The sequence below is a fragment of the Marmota flaviventris genome, chromosome 7 (genome assembly GCF_047511675.1).
Source record: "Marmota flaviventris isolate mMarFla1 chromosome 7, mMarFla1.hap1, whole genome shotgun sequence".
Taxonomy (NCBI): domain Eukaryota; kingdom Metazoa; phylum Chordata; class Mammalia; order Rodentia; family Sciuridae; genus Marmota; species Marmota flaviventris.
Genome location: NC_092504.1, coordinates 95038748 through 95058496, shown reverse-complemented (window position 1 = coordinate 95058496; position 19749 = coordinate 95038748). Strand labels below are relative to the sequence as shown.

General features: G+C 36.3%; 1 protein-coding gene across 4 annotated transcripts in view; it reads left to right on the top strand.

Moving 5' to 3' along the window:
* The window catches only part of Bank1 (B cell scaffold protein with ankyrin repeats 1), a 290834-nt gene that overhangs the window by 228891 nt on the left and 42194 nt on the right, over positions 1 to 19749 (top strand). For 3 of the 4 annotated variants that reach the window (XM_071614502.1, XM_071614505.1, XM_071614506.1), the window contains 2 exons: positions 4806 to 5111; positions 16415 to 16483. In XM_071614502.1, the coding sequence (XP_071470603.1) occupies positions 4806 to 5111; positions 16415 to 16483 (375 nt within the window). The remainder of the gene's footprint in view (positions 1 to 4805; positions 5112 to 16414; positions 16484 to 19749) is intronic. The other variant, XM_071614504.1, reaches the window with a different exon arrangement.

The following is a 19749-nucleotide window of genomic DNA, read 5'->3' as shown; positions in this document are numbered from 1 at the left end:
GTGTCCTTGAAGGCTCTGCCTGTGAAGCTCTATTTTGTCAACATAAGCCATCCTAAGGTCAAGCACTGCATTTATAGATGCAAAATTTTGCTCAGTGGAAAGTACCAAAGCCTAATGGGAGCTCCTCTGAATCAGTCCCTCATAAGCAGGCATTTATTGCTTACCTACTGTGTGCCAAGCCCTTGTAGACCCTTCATTGACCTATATCAATGAAGTAGATTATGAAAATCGGTAGGGCAAGGAAACATAGGTGGTTAATTCACTGATAACCAAATCCTGGCATGTTTTTCTCACTTTTGGTATTCGAATAATTTGATGTAATACTCTATTCTTTAGAAGAAAAGATTTTCTTGTGTCAGGTCAAATCTCTTGCAGGAGCTAATATTAAATTATGTTTTTCCTAATGTAAATTTCTATATATAATATGTTGGATAGGAGGTATAAAATTACTCTACTCCAGTGTTTACCAGATACCTAGACTAGAAAAGTAATATTGGCTAATTTATCTCCTGAAAACTACCAAATATAAAAAGCAAAATAAAACAAAGACTTGCTGCTTTTATTTTAAAACCCTATTTTTACATTTTATGTGTGGTGATGTTTTTCAACTTGCCTTTTTATAGGGTTGATATTGGAAGAAAATGGAAAATAAAAGCCAACATTTTTTCTTAAAATTCCTTAATTTAGTTCTTTTACAAGTAAGCCTACAAATTTCCACTTAATTTTTGCCAGAGACAAAGATGCACAAAGTTCTTTCACGTTAGCTAGTGATAATTTCAGGAATTGCTTAGGTGTAAATTTCATCTGCCTTCAGTTATTGCAAAAAGAGACCAGTCCATCTATAGCCGAGGACTCAAATTCCTCACTATGGATTTGTGGACATATTTGTTTTGAGAATCTTAAAATATAACATTATGGATCCCTTTTCACTTTATAAAGAACATATGATCTTTGTCTTCACAATAATTCCAGAATGTAACTATCAGAATGATCCCTCTTTGACTCAGATGCAACACCATAGAGCCTATGATTAGAATATATCAAATACTTACATGAAGAGGTTTATTGGACTTCTAAGGTTCTTCTATTTTCTTCTCTTTTTTTCTTCTTACTCCAAGTATTACAAAAGTTGGAATTACAGAAGTGACACATTTCAACAGTTATTTGTTAGTGCATAACCTGAATTGAGTGGAACATGAGCCACTCTTTAACAAGAAGTATAATCTGATACTTGGGAAAATAAAAAGTAAAATGCATTCTTTCTAGTGCAAATCTAACTTTAAAAAGTTAGGAAGAGTGGTGGGTGGGGAAACAAAAAAAGTTAACAGCTCAGGAAATCGGTTCATAAAAGTAAGATGGCTGACACATTTTGCTAAAAATGAAGCACTGTAAAAGTGTTTCCCACACACTTCATCAGGGTTCACCTGTGATGCTGTCAATAAAACAGAACTCATGAAGTCAAACCATATTATTCACAGAGGAAAAGGCAAGTCACAGTGATTTTAAATTCAGTGTGAAGCTTATAGGTAATTAGTACTTCTTGGATTAAACTAAGGGGAGCAGTGACATTTAAGACTCCTATGTGAGATGAAGTTGGTCACTCCACAAAAACCTACCCAAAACAATTGCTGAATCTTTTTATGACAATAGTCTTGTCTTCTGTACTATTTATGTTTCCTTTTAGATTCTGTTTTTCCACTAAAATGCACATAAGTAATAAACTACTTTATTATCATTATTTTTTAAAATATTTTTATTAAATTATATATTTATTCTAATTTGTTATACATGATGGTAGAATGCAATTCATTTTATATTACATATATAGAGCACAATTGTTCAAGTCACTGATTGTACACAAAGTAATTTACACCATTTGTGTCTGCATACATGTACTTAGGGTAATGATGTCTAACTCATTTCACCATCATTTCTACCCCCTAACCCCTTCCCTTTCCCTCCCTCCTCTTTTCCCTATCTAAAGTTCCTCCATTCCTCCCATGCTCCACCCCCCATCACCATTATGAGTCAGCATTCTCATATCAAAGAAAACATTTGACCTTTGGTTTTTTGGGATTGGCCTAATTCACTTAGCATTATATTCTCCAACTCCATTCATTTACCTGCAAATATGATGAATTTATTCTCTTTTATTGCTGAGTAAAATTCCATTGTGTATATATACCACATTTTTTTATCCATTCATCCACTGAAGGGCATTTTAGCCCTTCAGCTATTATGAATTGTGCTGCTATAAACATTGATGTGGCTGTGTCCCTGTAGTATGCTGTTTTTAAATCCTTTAGGTATAGTCCGAGGAGAGGGATAGCTGGGTCAAATGGAGGTTCCATTCCCAGATTTCCAAGGAATCTCCATACTGCTTTCCATATTGGCTGCACCAATTTGCAGTCCCACCAGCAATGTATGAGTGTGCCTTTCCCCCCACGTTCTTGCCAACACTTTGTCTTCATAATAGCTGCCATTCTGACTGTAGTGAGATGAAATATTAGAGTAGTTTTGATTTGATTTCTCTAATTGCTAGAAATGTTCACCATTTTTTCATATGTTTGTTGATTGCTTGTATATCCTCTTCTGAGAAGTTTCGGTTCAGTTCCTTGGCCCTTTTATTAATTTGGCTATTTAGTTTTTTGGTGTTAAGGTTTTTGAGTGTTTTATATATCCTAGAGATAGTGCTCTATCTGATGTGCTTGGGATAAAGATCTGCTCCCATTATGTAGGCTCTCTGATTGTTTCTTTTGTTGAGAAGGGTTTTAGTTTGAATCCATCCCATTTATTGATTCTTGGTTTTAATTCTTGCACTACAGGAGTCTTATTAAGGAAGTTGGGGCTGAAAAACATATGGAGATTTGGGTCTTCTTTTTCTTCCATTAGGCCTAAGGTGTCTGGTTTAATCCTAGGTCCTTGATCCACTTTGAGTTGAGTTTTGTGCATGGTGAGAGATAGAGGTTAATTTAATTTTGTTACATGTGGATTTCCAGTTTTCCCAGCACCATTTGTTGAACAGGCTATCTTTTCTCCAATGCACGTTTTTGTCAACTTTGCCTAATATAAGGTAATGGTAGTTATTTGGGTTAGTCTCTGTGTCCTCCATTCAGTAACATTGATCTACAGTTCTATTTTGGTGCCAATACGATGCTGTTTTTGTTACTATTGCTCTGTAGCATAGTTTAAGTGTGGAATAGTAATGCCACCAGTTTCACTCTTCTTGCTAAGGATTGCTTTGGCTATTCTGGGTCTCTTATTTTTCCAGATGAATTTAATGGTTGCTTTTTCTATTTCTATGAGGAATGTCATTGGGATTTTGATTGGGGTTGCATGAATCTGTATAGTGCTTTTGGTAGTATGGTCATTTTGACAATATTAATTCTGCCTATCCAAGAACTAGGTAGATCTTTTCATCTTCTAAGGTCTTCTTTAATTTCCTTCTTTATGGTGCTGTAGTTTTCATTGTAGAGGTCTTTTGCTTCTTTTGTTAAGTTTATTCCCAAGGTTTTTTATTTCTTTATTTTTGTTTTTGAGGCTATTATAAATGGGGTAGTTTTCCTAATTTCTCTTTCAGAGGATTTGTCACTGATATACAGAAATGCCTTTGATTTATTTATGGCTGTTGATTTTATATCCAGCTACTTTGCTGAATTCATTTATTAGTTTTAGGAGATTTCTTGTGTAATGTTTTGGGTCTTCTGGGTATTAAATCATATCATCTGCAAATATTGATAATTTGAGTTCTTCTTTTCCTATCCATATACCTTTAATTTCTTTCATCTGGTCTTATTGATCTGGCTAGAGTTTTGAGAACTATATTAAATAGAAGTGGTAAAAGAGGGCATTCCTGTCTTTTTCCAGTTTTTAGAGGGAACGCTTTCAATTTTTCTCCATTTCAAATGATGTTGGCCTGGGGCTTAGCATACATAGCCTTTACAATGTTGAGGTATGTTCCTGATATCCCTAGTTTTCCTAACATTATTATCTGATTCTCATCCTCCAAAGGCAATTTGGCAATGTTTTTTAAAAATGGGGGTTAAAAAGCCAAAAAAACAAAAAACAAACCTCTCATTGACCTGGTAGAGAGCCATAACATTCAAATTCTTTTCAACTTATTCACCAAAGTATTTCATGTATCTGTCTTCTAAATAAGAGCTACTAAAATATTTTAGTATATTCCTATAAAAGTATGTATAGATTTTACTGAATATGGAACCACAGGATTCTGACATGTCTACTTTTATTCTTTTCATATGAATTAATACTCAAGCCATTGGTTGTCGATGCTGTTTTTTTGTATCCTGAATGCTCTTTTCAGAGTCCTTTATCTAAATGGCTTATAAAAATCTAGACTTGCACTTTTGAAGGTCAGTTTTGTCATAGCCAGAAACCAACCAGGAGGAAATAGAGTAGTGATACCTTTGGCTATTTTCTCCCATCATTCCCAGAGAAAATGAACTCTAGGCAAAATATTCAGTGCAAGAATCACGAAAGTGTATGGCTGGTGGAGAAAGAAGGTGGTAAAAAGTTATGTTTTCAAAAAATTCATTTCTTAAACCAAGTGGTTTTCTTAACAAAATTAGCAACTACAAACTGCAGAAAGTTCTGTTCACAAATTACACAGTTCATTTTTCTTTTGGAATTTATTTATAATTATTTTTCTAGAAACAGGACCTCTTCCTTTATATTGTTTCCTATGGCATTTGATTAAGCTACTTTGGGAAACCCAATTGTGTCGGATGGACACCAATAACATTTCATAGAATAGAAGCATAAACACAGTCTAAATATTTCATAAGCAGGGAGAACCGCGGAAGGACAAGTAGAAAGGAGTCAAAACTGGAGTTATCCTAGTGCCAGACAAGAAAAGAGAGATGAACCCAAAGTAGAAGAAGAAAAGAAAGAAGATGAAAAGAAACAGGAGGAGGAAGACCCTTACACTTTTGCTGAAATTGATGATAATGAATATGACCAGATCCTGGCCAATATGAGTGTAAAGAAGAGAACCGGAAGTCGGTCCTTCATTATAAACAGACCTCCTGCCCCTACACCTCGACCCACAAATGTACCTCCGAAGGAGGAAACAACACCTTACATAGCTCAAGGTAATGTTTTGGTTTGTTTTTTAATCTGTAGACTTTTTTCTTCCTTTTGCACATGGAAGGGTGGTACAAGGTGATGTGATTAGTGCTCCAAAATTACTTCAAAAAATTGAAAGGCACAGGTAAGTGATATTGAGTCATTTTTTTTAATTTAGAAAAATAATGAATAAAGAAAATAAAAATTATGGTGTGAGTTCTTCTTTCTAATTCTTCATTAAGAAGGATAATTTTGACAAACCACCCCAGGCATGTGAAACAAGAGAATACATAGATAAATTCTATTTGAGACTTTTTTTCACAATTCTACAAGAGGGAAGCTGAACTTCTACAGATAATCAAATAACTGTGTAACACAAAAAATATTTAAATATATACCCCAGATCCACCTCAGAGAAACACAATTAGTTGTCTGTGTTTAATATTTTCAAAAGAAATCATTCTACTTCTTAAGCAGAATATATTGAGAGATTCTTATTTAATAGTGATCTACTGGTGATAATGATCAAAAAACTGCAACAAATTTTGAAATTATTAAGTGTTTCAACAAACACAAAATGTTAATTGGAATGATTATCTAGATGATGAAGACAAGAAAAAAGATTTAACTAGAAATTCTCAGACTATCTATCATAGCAATCTCAGGATGTCACTATCTCTTTCACAAAGTTTCTAAACTCCAACAAATGTACATGAAGCAAAGAAAGTAGACATGAGTTTATGCAATAACTGAGTCATATTTTCAAAATGTTTGAAGAATTGCATTATCCTGTGTAGTCCGGTCCTTTGGATGTTGCCCAAGACAATGACTCCCATTTTTTATTGTTGTCCTTTTGGGTCTTTACCTTCCTGTCCTTTTTTGGCAATCATATTCTTGTTTTCCAAAATCACTTTTTTGTTCTCTGTTCTTTTTAATGCCTTCTTCTTCTTCTTCTTCTTCTTCTTCTTCTTCTTCTTCTTCTTCTTCTTCTTCTTCTTCTTCTTTTTGGAGGTAGGAGAGGGAAGAGAAGTATAATTTACTATCTTTGTTACTGCTTTTGTTTTATTCGTTTGAGATTTTAAATTTTTTGTTCAGATTTTTATTTTTCTTCTATTCTCATGTCATCTCCATTGTATTTATTTGTTGTTCATTTATTCTGTCTATCATGCTTGACACTTCCACCAAATATGGCTATTCTTGGCTATGCTTGCTTGTTTAAGAAGGAAGTTCTAAAATCCTGAATGAATATCTCTAATTGTTAACTGCATTATGGGCTGATAGGGAGGTAACCAGCTTTTTTCACTGAGTAACTTCCAAATATAAACTTACCTAGCTCTGTTCCCCTATTTTTTTTTTCAGTTTTTCTAGAATAAAATCTAACTAACTTGAGTCTGAAATTGTACATCTTGTTGCCAGCACACTGAGATTGGAATGCACAGGAAGACTGGAAAATTTCAGCCAGAATGAACAACTTAATTTGTTCTATTTCCAGTCCAGTGTGTAACTCTTGTCATTCGTAGTGCCTTATATCCCATATACCACTGTCACCAGAAGATATCTATGGAGCTCCTGGAGGCAGTACCTTGACTCAGGACAAGTGGCATACTTGACATATGTGAGAGAAAAGAATTTCTGCACATACCAGAGACAAAGACAGAGCTTTATATAGGAGAGCAGAGACATTTGAGGGAGAATGTGGGCTATCTAGAGAGTGAGAATTTGGGGAGGTAAGGCATGGAATATACATTCAAGGGGGAATACAGTCCAGCTCAAGAATGAGAGGTAACAATCCCTTGCTTTGGTGTTTATTGGTATCTGTAGAAGGGCAGCAGAAGGGGATACACTATAGGTTGTTACTATAGAATACAGTTACTTTTGTTGGCAAGGGTACAAGCTACGTTGCTCTTGTGTGGCTTGTCTCACATTCGAACAGCCTTGAGAGTTTTCCTGCATTCCAAAGGTTTGTGGGTACTTCTCTTTGAGACTCAGCATATTTTTGAATCCTCAAACTCCCACCCCATCACAACTGCTTTTCAATATCTGTAATGAATAACCTCCCATTATGGTTAACTGGCTCTGTTCACAGATTGGAGAAGAAATTTGAGTCTGTGACTGCTTTAGACTTTCAACCAATCCCCACATTAAATAAGTCAATTAGAATGGTTTTCCTCCATGCTCATTTATTAATTGATTACATAAAGATTTATTGAGTACTAATGACAAAGTCTTTCTGCATATTAATTATGTAAATTCCTTACCTGGTGATGATACAAGTTGCCCTATGTGTGGGCACTTGCATAGGAGATTGCCTCATCAATTCATTTTTTTTTTCTTGATGTTCTTTGGATTCCACACAATAAACATCTTTTACCACGTAATTCCTTTTTCTTTTCTTCCCATAGCTCAGATCTATTAAATAGAATTGCCACTATTTCCCAGAAAGCCATCCATTTAATTAGGAGAACATTAATTTGCCCCAATTCTTGCCAGAGGATAGAAGCAGTAGCCGAATTTTGGCACACCCATGCTATTACATAGCCAAAAGAGAAGGATGTGGAACAGGGGATGGGAGAACAATACAGGATGCAGAATCCTAGTTTACCTTTCAGAACCTCAAGAAAGTACTGGCAAAAAGATGGGCAGAGGAAAACCAGAAATGTAGAGGAAAACCGTGTTTTCTTTACCGAAAAACCTGTTTTCCAATACAGTTGATACTACCTAAGCAAATAACCTGATATCCAAGATTTGAATTCCTCAAAGATAAATTGGGGTAAAAAGAATAATATCTACTTCATAGATTTATAATCTGTAGTAAAGTAAATTTAGCAAAAAATCCAGCATTTGCTTGATATGCTCAATACATTATAATTCAGACAAGTCTTATTTGTCTTTACTCAATTTCTGGACAAAAGATGACTTTGATAAACTAACTTTAGTAGAGAAAAAGTATCTCCATGTTTCTTGAATTCTGGTGGAGTCCAAAGTGAAGAAATATAGATAGTGAGTAGGGGAAAGAAACCCTGGCCTCTGATGGGACAAATTGGCTTAGTCTGCTCCTTAGGATTACTATTAGGCAATTTAGTGATAATTTCTAATTCATGGAATAATTCTTCTTGGTCAGCATTAATAGTCTCATTTTAGAGGTACAGGAACTAATACACAGTGAGTTTCAATGTCCTGCCCAAATAATAAAACTAGAAAAAGGTAGGATTTGGACCCAGATCAATCTGCCTTTCGTGCCTGTACACGTGGCACCACAAATTTCCTTCACTGATATATTTATTGCTATGTATTTATTAATATTTATTTCTTCTTTATAACCAATAAGACTCATAAAGGAAGAGACCAACTTTATCTGGTTTTGTGCACCATTATATCTCTAGTGCCAAGTTCAGTACTGAATTCATAGTAGAGAATATGAATATTTGATAAATTTTAACTGAATGCATCAGTGATAGAAGTGACAAGATCCCTATCAATATGGCTAAAAGATGCCATTACCACACTGGAAGATGATTTGAAGAATACATATATTCACTAATTCCTAAGTTTTCCCTGTTTTAAAACACCCAATATTTGAAGCACAGTTAATGTGAAGGACAGAGCCCATGCAGAATGAAACAAAGCTCTATGATATTCATATATGGCTAAGCTTTCTAACTGCTATCATGAAGCTGAATATATGAGAGAAGCTCTATTTCCACCACCATTACCAGGCCCTACCCTCCAAAAGTGTAACTTATTAATGCACAATTGAACCCATGTTGGTTCATTTTATCCAAAGATATGTTTCTGATTTTTGTCTCATTTTTGTCATACTGAGCCTAACCTTACATTAGCAACCACAACAAGAATTACTCTTTTTTCTTAAAAGGTTTTTGACGTCTGCCTGTTTCCAGATACCAATGCTCTCCACCTTTTTCGACCTGTTATATTGGAAAAGATCTGATTCATTAAAAGGAAAGACTATAGAAGTATTAACATGGATTTACAATCTTCTTTAGTGACATTATTCTTGATTTAAGGCAAATCAAGGAAGGAAAATGAGTACTTGGCATAGCGTAGATAGATTGGTAGTAAAACTCTGTCTATATTTCATGCAAAGAGATGAATGCCTATTGGGGAAAATTTTTCTACATCAATGGACAATTTTCCATTTCTCCCTCACACAATTAATAGGGCAAAGATCCTTCTTCAGAGTCCATGTGGTTGATTTGGGGTAGAATATAATTTCCTTTCAATTTTCAGTTACTGCTGCATTACCCTTGGCATTTAGCAGTGCAACAAAGATGTATATGACCTTTTTGAGAGCTACTCAGCTACTGGGACCCCAAAATGTCAAGTACAACTCAGTTGCTCTCAGAAAATTTCCACTTGCAATTCACTTTTACTTGAAATTGATCACATACAATGCAACTGAAATGCAAAAATAAAAAATAAATAAAAGACCTTGTAGAAACTCTTGGGGAAATTAATCCATATCATTGTAAATGTGACAGAGTAGAATGATCTCTGTCCTCATTAGTAAAGAAACAGAGTCAAGTGGATTAAATTGGGCCTCAGATCAAGTACTGTGTGTCATTCTCTCTGGCTAGGTGACCTTGTCCAAACTATTTAGCTTCAGGACATAGTATCTATATCACAGATGCTCTTTCAGAACAGAGTGTCATATTTATCATTCTGTCTGTAAGTCCCATGTTCCTGCCTTTCCCTGGGACTTGCTGCCTCTCTTCTTTCCATGAAAAGGTGCTGGTACACCTCTGCAAAGGTGAAATCAGCTCCTACTGTCCTTTGAAGGGAAGCAGTCTGTTTGTATGACACAAGTGTGTCAATTTGCTCTTTCTGACCTTCTCACTTCTCCTGGCTTCTTCATAGACTGAATGAAATCTGAGAAGGGTTTTCAGCCCATCAATTGGAGTGTTGGGATAGTAATGGTAAACTTTTCAGCCTCCTCTTCCAAGCATTCAATTCCTCGATATTATGGAAATAGGTAGGAGGCAGTTATCAACCATGGTGTTGACTGATATTAAAGAATCTGCATTACATGAGAAAATAATATTACCAAGCACAGAGGTGCTCAAGCAGTTACAGTGTGAATTATTCTTTTTCCCATTAATTGATGATGCTCTTAAACCCATTGTTAAATACTTGGTTAGCATGAAGATTCATTGACCTAGACCAGTAATTATTAACTGTTGGTGATTTGCCTTCAGAAGACATTTAGTAACATCTAGAGAGATTTTGGTTGCCAAAACTAGGACAGTACTTGTGGCATCTACTAGGTAGAGGCTAGGGATGCTACTAAATGTCTTAAAATTTATAGGTCAGTCTCTACAACAAAAACATTATCCAGTCTGAAAGGTCAATAGCACCCCTGTTGAGAAACTCTGACCTTAAATGATTTTAAATGATTTCCATTTTAAAGCCCGAGTGAACATTTAAATTCTTTAGAGACTGGTCACTGGAAGAAGAAATCACAGTTGTGTCAAACAGCTATCCACACACACATTCTTTTTTCTCACTTTAGATTGTGTGAATTCACAATGTTTTCCACCAGGACTTTTAATGTGTGCTCTATGTAACTCTAAGTCGGTACCAATTAAAGAAACATAAGATTCTCTGGTGAGAGATGTCTCCTTAAAGGAACCAGCAGCATGCCGTAGTAAATTCATGAAGACTGTGAAACCAAATGGAACTGAATTTGACTTATGACTTTGTCACTTGAAGTTGTGTAACTTTGTACAAGTTATACAACATTGCTTCATTTTTTGTTTGTTTGTTTGTTTGTTTCTATTTTGAGCAACGGAAACACCTGCTTCCTGGGGCTTTCAGGAGAACTAGAAACTACATGTGTTCCATGTGCAACACAGAGCAGTGGGAGGAAGATGGCAGTCAGTCACTGTGACCAAAGGAACATTGTACACACAGAGCTGAGGAAGACCTGCCTCATCTCCCCAGGCAGTCTTTCTCTTGCTTCTTACCGTTTACACAGGGTTTCATGTGCCAACATGTCATCTTGCATGACTTTTCCAAAATATTCTTTAACTACCAATATTGAACACCATCTACAATGACTGGGAACAGCCCTGTCCTTTTGAAATTGTCAATCTTCATTTCTATAGGTGGAATCTTATTAGCAGTATGAGTAATTAATGGTTGTTCAAAGTGAGCATAATTGGAAAGCTTATCTTGATTTCAGGGGAGAAAAAAATTAAAGGGCCAAGTTTTATCATCCTGAGAAATACAACAAAATGAAAATTAATCTAGATCCCATTGACACGTTGTAAGAGAGCAATATTTTCTGACACAGAGAGGGAAGGGGCAGAGTAGTAGTTTTAGGGTAATCCACAAACATGACCTAAAAAGTGAACTCAGTTTCAAGAGTCTTCCAGTAGTTTCCTTACTACCCAAATAATTTCTTTTTGAAACAAAATTTCATGGCATGTTACTAATGTCTACATTCATACTATTGTTTGCTTATTGAATACAAATGGGCAAAATCAGAATTCAATCAATGAGCTCAAATGAAGTCTTATAGGAGGAGATGGACCCAGTAGTGAGTCGAGGTTTGGCTAACAAACTTATTGAAATGGCCTCAAGCTGTCGTTATACAGAATTCCACAAAGCAAACTGCCTTCTTTTAGAAAGTCCCAGCTTCTCAGATAAGAAACAATTCTAGAATAGAAATATTCTTATTTGTAGGAGAAAGAATACATATGCAAATAAAAATAGTTTGTTTTCTATTCTGGCAAAAAAATTAAGCTGTTCAGAAGTAGAAAAGAAAATTTTATAGTGAAATTTCCTGTTTGGGGAAAGGATTTTTATGGGAACACATCTATCAGACTTAGTTTCTGTTCCAAATGGGAAAGAAAATTACATTTTCTCCTTGGGAAGTGCACGGATCTCTTGATATGGCCATGGACTTGGGATTTCTATGCTGTTTTCCTTCAGGCAGATATGTGCTTCCCTCTTTCCCTCCCTGCCAGTCTCAAGAGTCAGGTGTCACCACATCAGTGACTTTGTGTGTCACTGATCCTTTACAGATTGTCCTTAAAGACAAATGCCACAACTCCTGATTACTTATGTCTGTTTACAATGCTTTGTTTTACCTCACTCTGCTTTTTTGCAGTTAGTTCTTACATGTACAAACTGGGAGAATGAGGTTGGGAGAGTGGGGTTGCAAGGACTTGATCTTGACCATCTCTGGTTGTTCCTCCTCTCTGTTCTCTCCCCTCTCTAGGCACGAAGGGCACATTTGGCCTTTATTCAAGTGAACACATGGAGGGCAGTGTGGGAACTTTGACTGTGTCTTCAGTGCCTTTGCACCCTCAGGACCCAGCATGGCACTTGGCTATGTCATTGGTAACCCGGTGACAGATTTTAAGTGAATAATAAACACCACTGCTGCCACCCTGAGAGCTCACAACACAATACATATATGCACATTTTATTTTATATCAAATCTCTAGTTATGAGAATAATCATCAGTGACAGATGCACATCTCTAAACAATATTTCACTTTTCACTTCTGATGGGCATGGAACATCAAGGGTTTGTGGTTATACTGTACATCGTCATGAATGCTGTTGGCTGTTACCCAGACTTTCTATCACCTTGGCCATTAGAACACAGTTCAAAATCAATTTTATCAGATTTTCTAAGGAGGGAAGCTCTGGAAGAGTCATTTTGCTTACAATTGGCCACAAACGAGGTTGACATGAAGAATGTTCTTGCAGAAGCAGCCTGAAAGGACAAATAGTGAAGTGAGTCTGTTATATTTCACCTCCTCCTCCTCCTGATTTTCTGCTAGTTCTGCTGTGCTTAACATTTTGAATATTTAATACTATGTTAATTTTTCCATTCAATGTCATTTCTATTCTAGAGAAACTTCTACAGAAGTCATTCTACCAATATTTAAAATAAATGAGGCTGTTATTTGAGACATTCATATTGCTTATGATTATTTTAAATCTCAAAACTTGTTTTTCCTCCTCTATGAAATTTTTTTATGTTTAAAGGTAGTGACAAGAACAAACCATGTATTCATGTTTCCTTTTTCTCAAATTCCAATTTTAAGTGGCAAGAGGAAAAACATTCACACGGTAGAAAGTCATCGAAGTTGACATATTACATAATTGCCTTGATAGCATTCTTTGAACACCGATGAAGTAAAATGTAGTTGAAATAATATCCTACAAGTATTCAAACACATAGGACCAGAAACATCTCAATATATTATAAAAAATTAACGTTGCTCTGTCATTGAACTTTCTAGTTTGTATTAGTCTAAGCCCTCAGATTGCAAATGATCTTTTCCTCAAAATACAGCATTCTACTTGAATCCATACTCCATTAAGAATGTACCCCAGCACCACTAAACCTGAAATGGCCACGGAAATCAGAGTATCAGAGTTGCCAGCATCTTATAGTGTGAACCGAGTGAGACATTCAAAATCCATGCATCTAAGCCCTAATCTTATTGGCAAGAAAATAAAGGCCCTTTCCCATGTTATGCATGATGTTAATGTTAAGTTGTGCCAATTTGGTAACAATTCTGTAATACACTTTTTCAATTACTATATATTGAAAATAGACTCTGATTCAACACATAACAAATCTTGCGTATTTAGGTATTTGTATGTGCATGTACACACACACACATCATCATCATCCAGCGCACAAGTCTCACTCCATTGTGGATTATATATTTATCTCTTATAAAAGAGATAACCTGGTAAACACAAAGTATATAAAGCTTTGTAGGATACAGACTTTGCTGGGAGATACCATTAAAATGTTTTGTCTAATAAAAATGTGAAAAAAGAAAGAGTAAAAAATTCTAGAATTTTATATCCATTCTTTTCCTAAGACTGATGGAGTATGCATATTTGCTTCAGTAATAATTTTGATGGACTAGATCTTTCTTCAGGAAACAAGTTAAAATGGGTCTTCTTCCCAAGGTTACTTCATATTTTAAAAATACCTCCTAGCCTTTATATCAATGAGAAAAACACCTGTTTGGCAATGTTAGTTGATAACTAGGTTTCCATAAGGAAGTGAAGCTTATCAGGAGGGAGAAAGGTAATCAAGAGGGGTGGGTACAGCTGGAAATGAGTTAGGAGTGAATTTCCAGGAAGGTTAGACAGGTGGAAAGGACCCTTGCACTGTGGGCTGTGACCTACTTCACATCCTGCTTTTATAGAATTCTGTGATCAACATTTGCATTATCACCCCACTCATAGCATCCGACTTTTTCGTCCCAATATTCCACCCCCATCCTGGGTTATGGTGAACTCTCAATGGTAAATAAATGCTCTGCTTGTAACTTCTTAACTTAGCGACTCAATGACAGCATTTATTTGTTTCACACTTACTGTATTTCCCACAAGCCAAGTGTTTGTTGTAACCAGAAAATATTCCAATAAAATATAGGGCATAAAGTGATTTTTAGCAAATTAACACCAAAAAAACTGGAAAAATAATTCCACTTCCAAATAGTCTGTAGATTCAAACCTCAGCAGAATTCTTAAAACTTACCAGTTAATGTACTTTTTAGCTGAAGAATTTATTTTCTGAATTTATCTTTGGATTCAAATCATTTCCCATATTAAAAAACCAGACTACAGCTTTTTAGTCTTAAGACATTCTCAGTTATATCTTAATAATATTGGCAAGAAAGCACAAAGAGTCTGCATGTTATTAAAATTTCAAAAGTGTTGCATTTTTTCAAGACTTTTAGAACTAGCCAATGCAGAAAAAAAATCAAGTACTGCTTAAAAAAAATTTCTTTCCATATCCTAAAATATACTCACAAACCATATATCCCTTAATACATTTTATTTTAGGAAAAATGTAAGCCACAAACCCAGAACTCGAAGAAGAAAAGTGATTTTTTTTAAGCAGAAATGTGATTCATACATGCAATTTTTCTTCAACACCTCATACTTTGAAAATACATTTGTATCTCCTGAGGACAGCAGAGAGAGATACCCTTTCTCTTTACGGCATCCAGCAAATTATAAGCTTAATAAATAAATGTTAATTTGATTTGATTTGGGGCACTTTTTAAAAATTCAAAATATGTCTTTTGCATTAATCCCAGATATGACCTTGATATAGATTGGTTTAAAGGATGTTAAAACCAAGGCAGTGATCCATGAGAACCACTGGGATGTTTCTCCCAAAGTGGTCAAGCATCATCCTGCTGGACCACAGCCACTCCAAAGTGCCTGGAATCCATTAAGCCAGGAAGTACTGTAGAACTGAGACCCAAATGTGTTAGAAATGCTCTCAGGTTCATTTTGGTCGGCTCCCTCTGCCTCCTGCCTTACCTCTAAAAGGGAAGACAGAATGGAAGAGGCAGCAGTTCTGTAAGGATCCAAGCAACACACAGAAGTTCAAGGATCTAAATCACTTCTCCACTAACAACAGCTCTGGGATCATTGCAAAATTACTTAGCCCTTTTACAAGCTAGTTACTTCCACCTCCCTCATCTATAAACATGCAAGTTTGGACTAAATCTCCCAGGTCTCTTCCAGGTCCCAAATCCTATAATTCAGACTGCCAATAAAACATGACCGTAACTCTGGGATATTCATTTTCCAAAGTAAAGTTGTAAATGGTCTGGACTTTTTCATTAACAAATGCCAGAAGCTATCGGGAACTTTGTGGGTGCTCAATAAATATGAAACAATCAATTTTATCTTTCATCTGCAAAATGGGGTGAGTAATGCTGACTTGTCTCCCAGAATTTTGTGTGAGAAATAATAGATGAGAACAAAGCACTTTTCAGATAATGAAGTAATTCAAATAAGCTGCTTTAATAGGTCTGAAGTCTGGATGGATGATGCAAGAATAAAGTGCCTTTTTTATTATTACATCTGTGAAATACAACAGTCTTTTCATCTGTTTAAGAAAAAACAGTCATTATCCTTGCTTATCACTGAAAAGTCAGCTTGAGTAATTTCCGTGCAAATGGAATTTTTCATGTGATTTTAACATTTATCACTTTTAACAAAATGCAGCTTTTATCTTTACCTGATACCAAAATGGAATCATATCTTGATTTAACTAGCTTAATGAGGCATTCCATCAGCATTATACTACTCTGCCCAAAGAAAATGCTTTCTGAAATGACTGATAAACTGCACAAATGAGAAAATTGCAAATTTAATAATCCTCCTACTCAAAAAAGAATCCAATCAGGAATTATTACTAATGAAAATGATATATTGCATCCTAGCTTCCTGGGGACTTGCACTGGATAGGGTGTTGTTGTTTTTCTTAGTGTTTATAGCCAATAAATAATATGCTCTGTATTTTTTACAGTGTTCCAACAAAAGGCAGCAAGAAGACAATCTGATGATGAGAAGTTCCATGGTCTTCCTAAGAAACCAGGTACTGACACTAACTTCAGTCTAGTTAATAATCTTTAACATTTAAAGAAATCTTATGAATACTGAATAAAGCCCCCTAGGGTAGAAGTAAATGATTGTGTGTTTGATTAATTTCACTCTCAAGTTAGTGTCTTGCCCAAACATAATTTTGACATAATAAAATCAATGCAAGAAATTTATTTTAATTAACAAAGACAGGAAATGGCCTTGTCAGAATGCCTGTGGTGATGCTGTTACCAGGGATTCAGGAAGGTTAAGTAAGACAAATTATAATGTGCATCAGAGGTCACATTTTCCAAGACCTTCAGAGGGCGGGAGGGTCCAATGCTTGATCCCCCAAAGCATGGGAATTCTATGTGGTGCCCTTTTATCAGTACTCTTTTGCCTTCAGCCCTTGATTCAACATATTTTGAATAATTGTAATGCAGACAAGTGCTGAAAACTGAAGCCACAGAAATATCTCACAGGGTAGGAATATTTTCTACCTCCAGTTTCCTTTAAAATACTTATCTCCTTTTGAAAAGAGACACTCTAGCAAACTATTAATTACCATTTTTAAGACAATCAGGACTGATTTATTGTCCAAATATGAAAAACATAAAAGGGGATAGAGGTAGGGAGTAACAATAGCTGGCTCTGATATGAACATTGGCAGACCCACCTTTGAAATAATGTAAATCCTAAATCATGTTATCTTGAAATTCGTACCAGGAAATTGTTGAGAGAAACATTAAAACAAAACCAGAACATTATTTCACAGCAGTCACTAACCAGTCCTGTGGTTGGATACTAGCTTTTGTACTATTGTAGAGATTGTGAGGTGTAGATTGCACCAACTTCTAACACTCACTGAACTATTAAATATAGAACCCCAACAGTCCTGCTCCTGTGGTACTATGGAATGTCCTTCAAACACAGTTGTGTCTTTAAATGAGTGTTCTTCACCCATCATTTCAAGTAGCATTTCCCATGGCAACCAGGTTGTACTTAGATAGTTCTTGCAATTAAGTTCATGGTGTTTGAATGCAGTACATGAGGAGGCTGAACTTCTCTTCTCCCATGAATCACGAGGAGAGATTGTTTCCAAATTTACATGTACCAAACTCTCTTTATCTGGCAATTTTCCATTTTTAGCAATTTCATATTTGGTGGAGAGAGAGGTCTTTCTAAAATCTTATGCTATCCTCCCACCGTGCCTTTAGCTCTCTCGAGAAATCAATGCAAAACTTCATGTAAGATTTTTGTGCAACTCAGATCAGAGCAGATCCTAAAGAATTAAACAAAGTAGATAAGATTATTTATATCTGGACTCCCCCACACATCTCACAGAACTTTAGAAAGAATAAAGAGAGGAGATGCTTTGAGCTCTTTGGGATAAAATGTCCCTAAAGCATTTTTCTTATAAATTATTCTAGTATCGTGTTTTTAATTAAGTTCAGTTGGAATTAGGGGAGATGAAGAAGGGTGACAAGTATCAAGTGTGATGAAGAGATTCATGAAAAGCTTGATCTTATCAATTATCCTTCTGGGTGTTCCACAGAGAACAATGTAAAGGAAGGCGTCTAGTATCCACTTAGCCTCGAAGAGCTGATTATTATTCCACCACGTGGATAGAAAAGTAGTTTCCATCTGTGCCCAGACAAAAGGGGAGGAGAGAATGGTGAAAAGAAACAGGATTCTAATTATACGATATTTTATGGGTCTATCTGTCCATAATTTATTACCCAATTTGCTTCATCAAGGTCAATTATCACTAGATTTTTAGAACTCTATAAAGACTAGGATACTGATTTTTTTTAAATATGTATTCTTAAGTTTTAGATGGACACAATACCTTTATTTTACATTCCATGTGGTGCTGAGGATCGAACCCAGTGCCTTGTGCATGCTAGGCGAGCACTCTACCACTGAGCCATAACCCCAGCCCAATACTGAATGTTTTGATCATATTTTATCTGACATCTTTCTTCTTTCTAGATTCTTAAATTCAACTTATGGGTAATATTTTTTTTAAAAATTTACTATATTGAATTTATTTTACAACTTATTATAATTTAATATTTATAAATTATATTCCATGTAAAATAATCAGGTCTCCCAGGTTCATATGAAACAAGTAAATTGAATAATAAACATATGTAAGTATAGATGTATATATATATATATATATATATATATATATATATGTGTGTGTGTGTGTGTGTGTGTGTGTGTGTACATAATTTTTGGAGGAACGATTGTTGTTAATTTACCAGCAAATTTTTACTCAAATCCAACCATGTCAATAGTTACAGGAAATGTGAAAAGATAAAAACATCAATTAAAAGGCAAAGATGGAGGAGGGAATATGGCGGCGAGGGGAGTGCATTGCCCCCGTGTGCCGAGTCACTGTGTGGGAGAATGACGAGTCAGGACGGCTAAAGGCTGTCTTGTTAGGAATTTCCAGCAATAGTGGGGTGCTCCGGAACCTGGAGGAAGGATTTCCATCGCACGAGGATCGGCTACGGGGGCTCAAATGCGAGAGATTTGTCGCATGGAGGGTCACACTGCTTATTCAGCAAATCGCCTCGCGGCTAGAGTCTGCAGCGTGCGCTGGGAAACGAGGAGATAGCGATGCAGGGATACAGCGCTGCAGTTTCTGCCAGCCGTACAAGCACCATACTCAGTGCTGAATTCTGGGTTCGAGATGGGAGAAGGAAGCGGTCCAATTCGGTTCTCCACACTGGTCAGACCACAGAGGAGGCCAGCGGCCACCATCTTGGAGAGCTGACGTCACCATCCCTGTTTTCGACTGATCGCAGCTCATTCAGCCATAGAACAGGTAATTTCAGGCTGCCATTCGCCTGCGGCTTGCAGACAAATTACTCAGGCTCAGTGCTAAATAACCCGCGGAAACTGCTTCTTGGAGCCTGCTCTTATCAGAGCATACACCGAGCACAGAGCGGCCGAGTTCCGGCTCCTGGAACTGCTCTGGCCCAGGGCTAAGGAGCCCGTGGAAACTGCTTCTCGGTCCGAGTCCTGCTGAGTAATGTGGAGGTAAATACCAACCGAGCCTTCGTGGGCAGTGGCAACAGGACTGAGACGGGGCCTGTGAGGGCCGGTCAGGACTCACCCGTTGCTTTGGTCACCCGGCAAAGGGAACGAAATGCTGCCATTCGCATAGGATACGAACATGGCAGAGATCTGATGTCATCAGAAAGTGGCGGAGGAGAGAACTTCATCAATACCAGCGGCGACAGAAACAGTTGGTCTCCTGGTAGGGAGGGT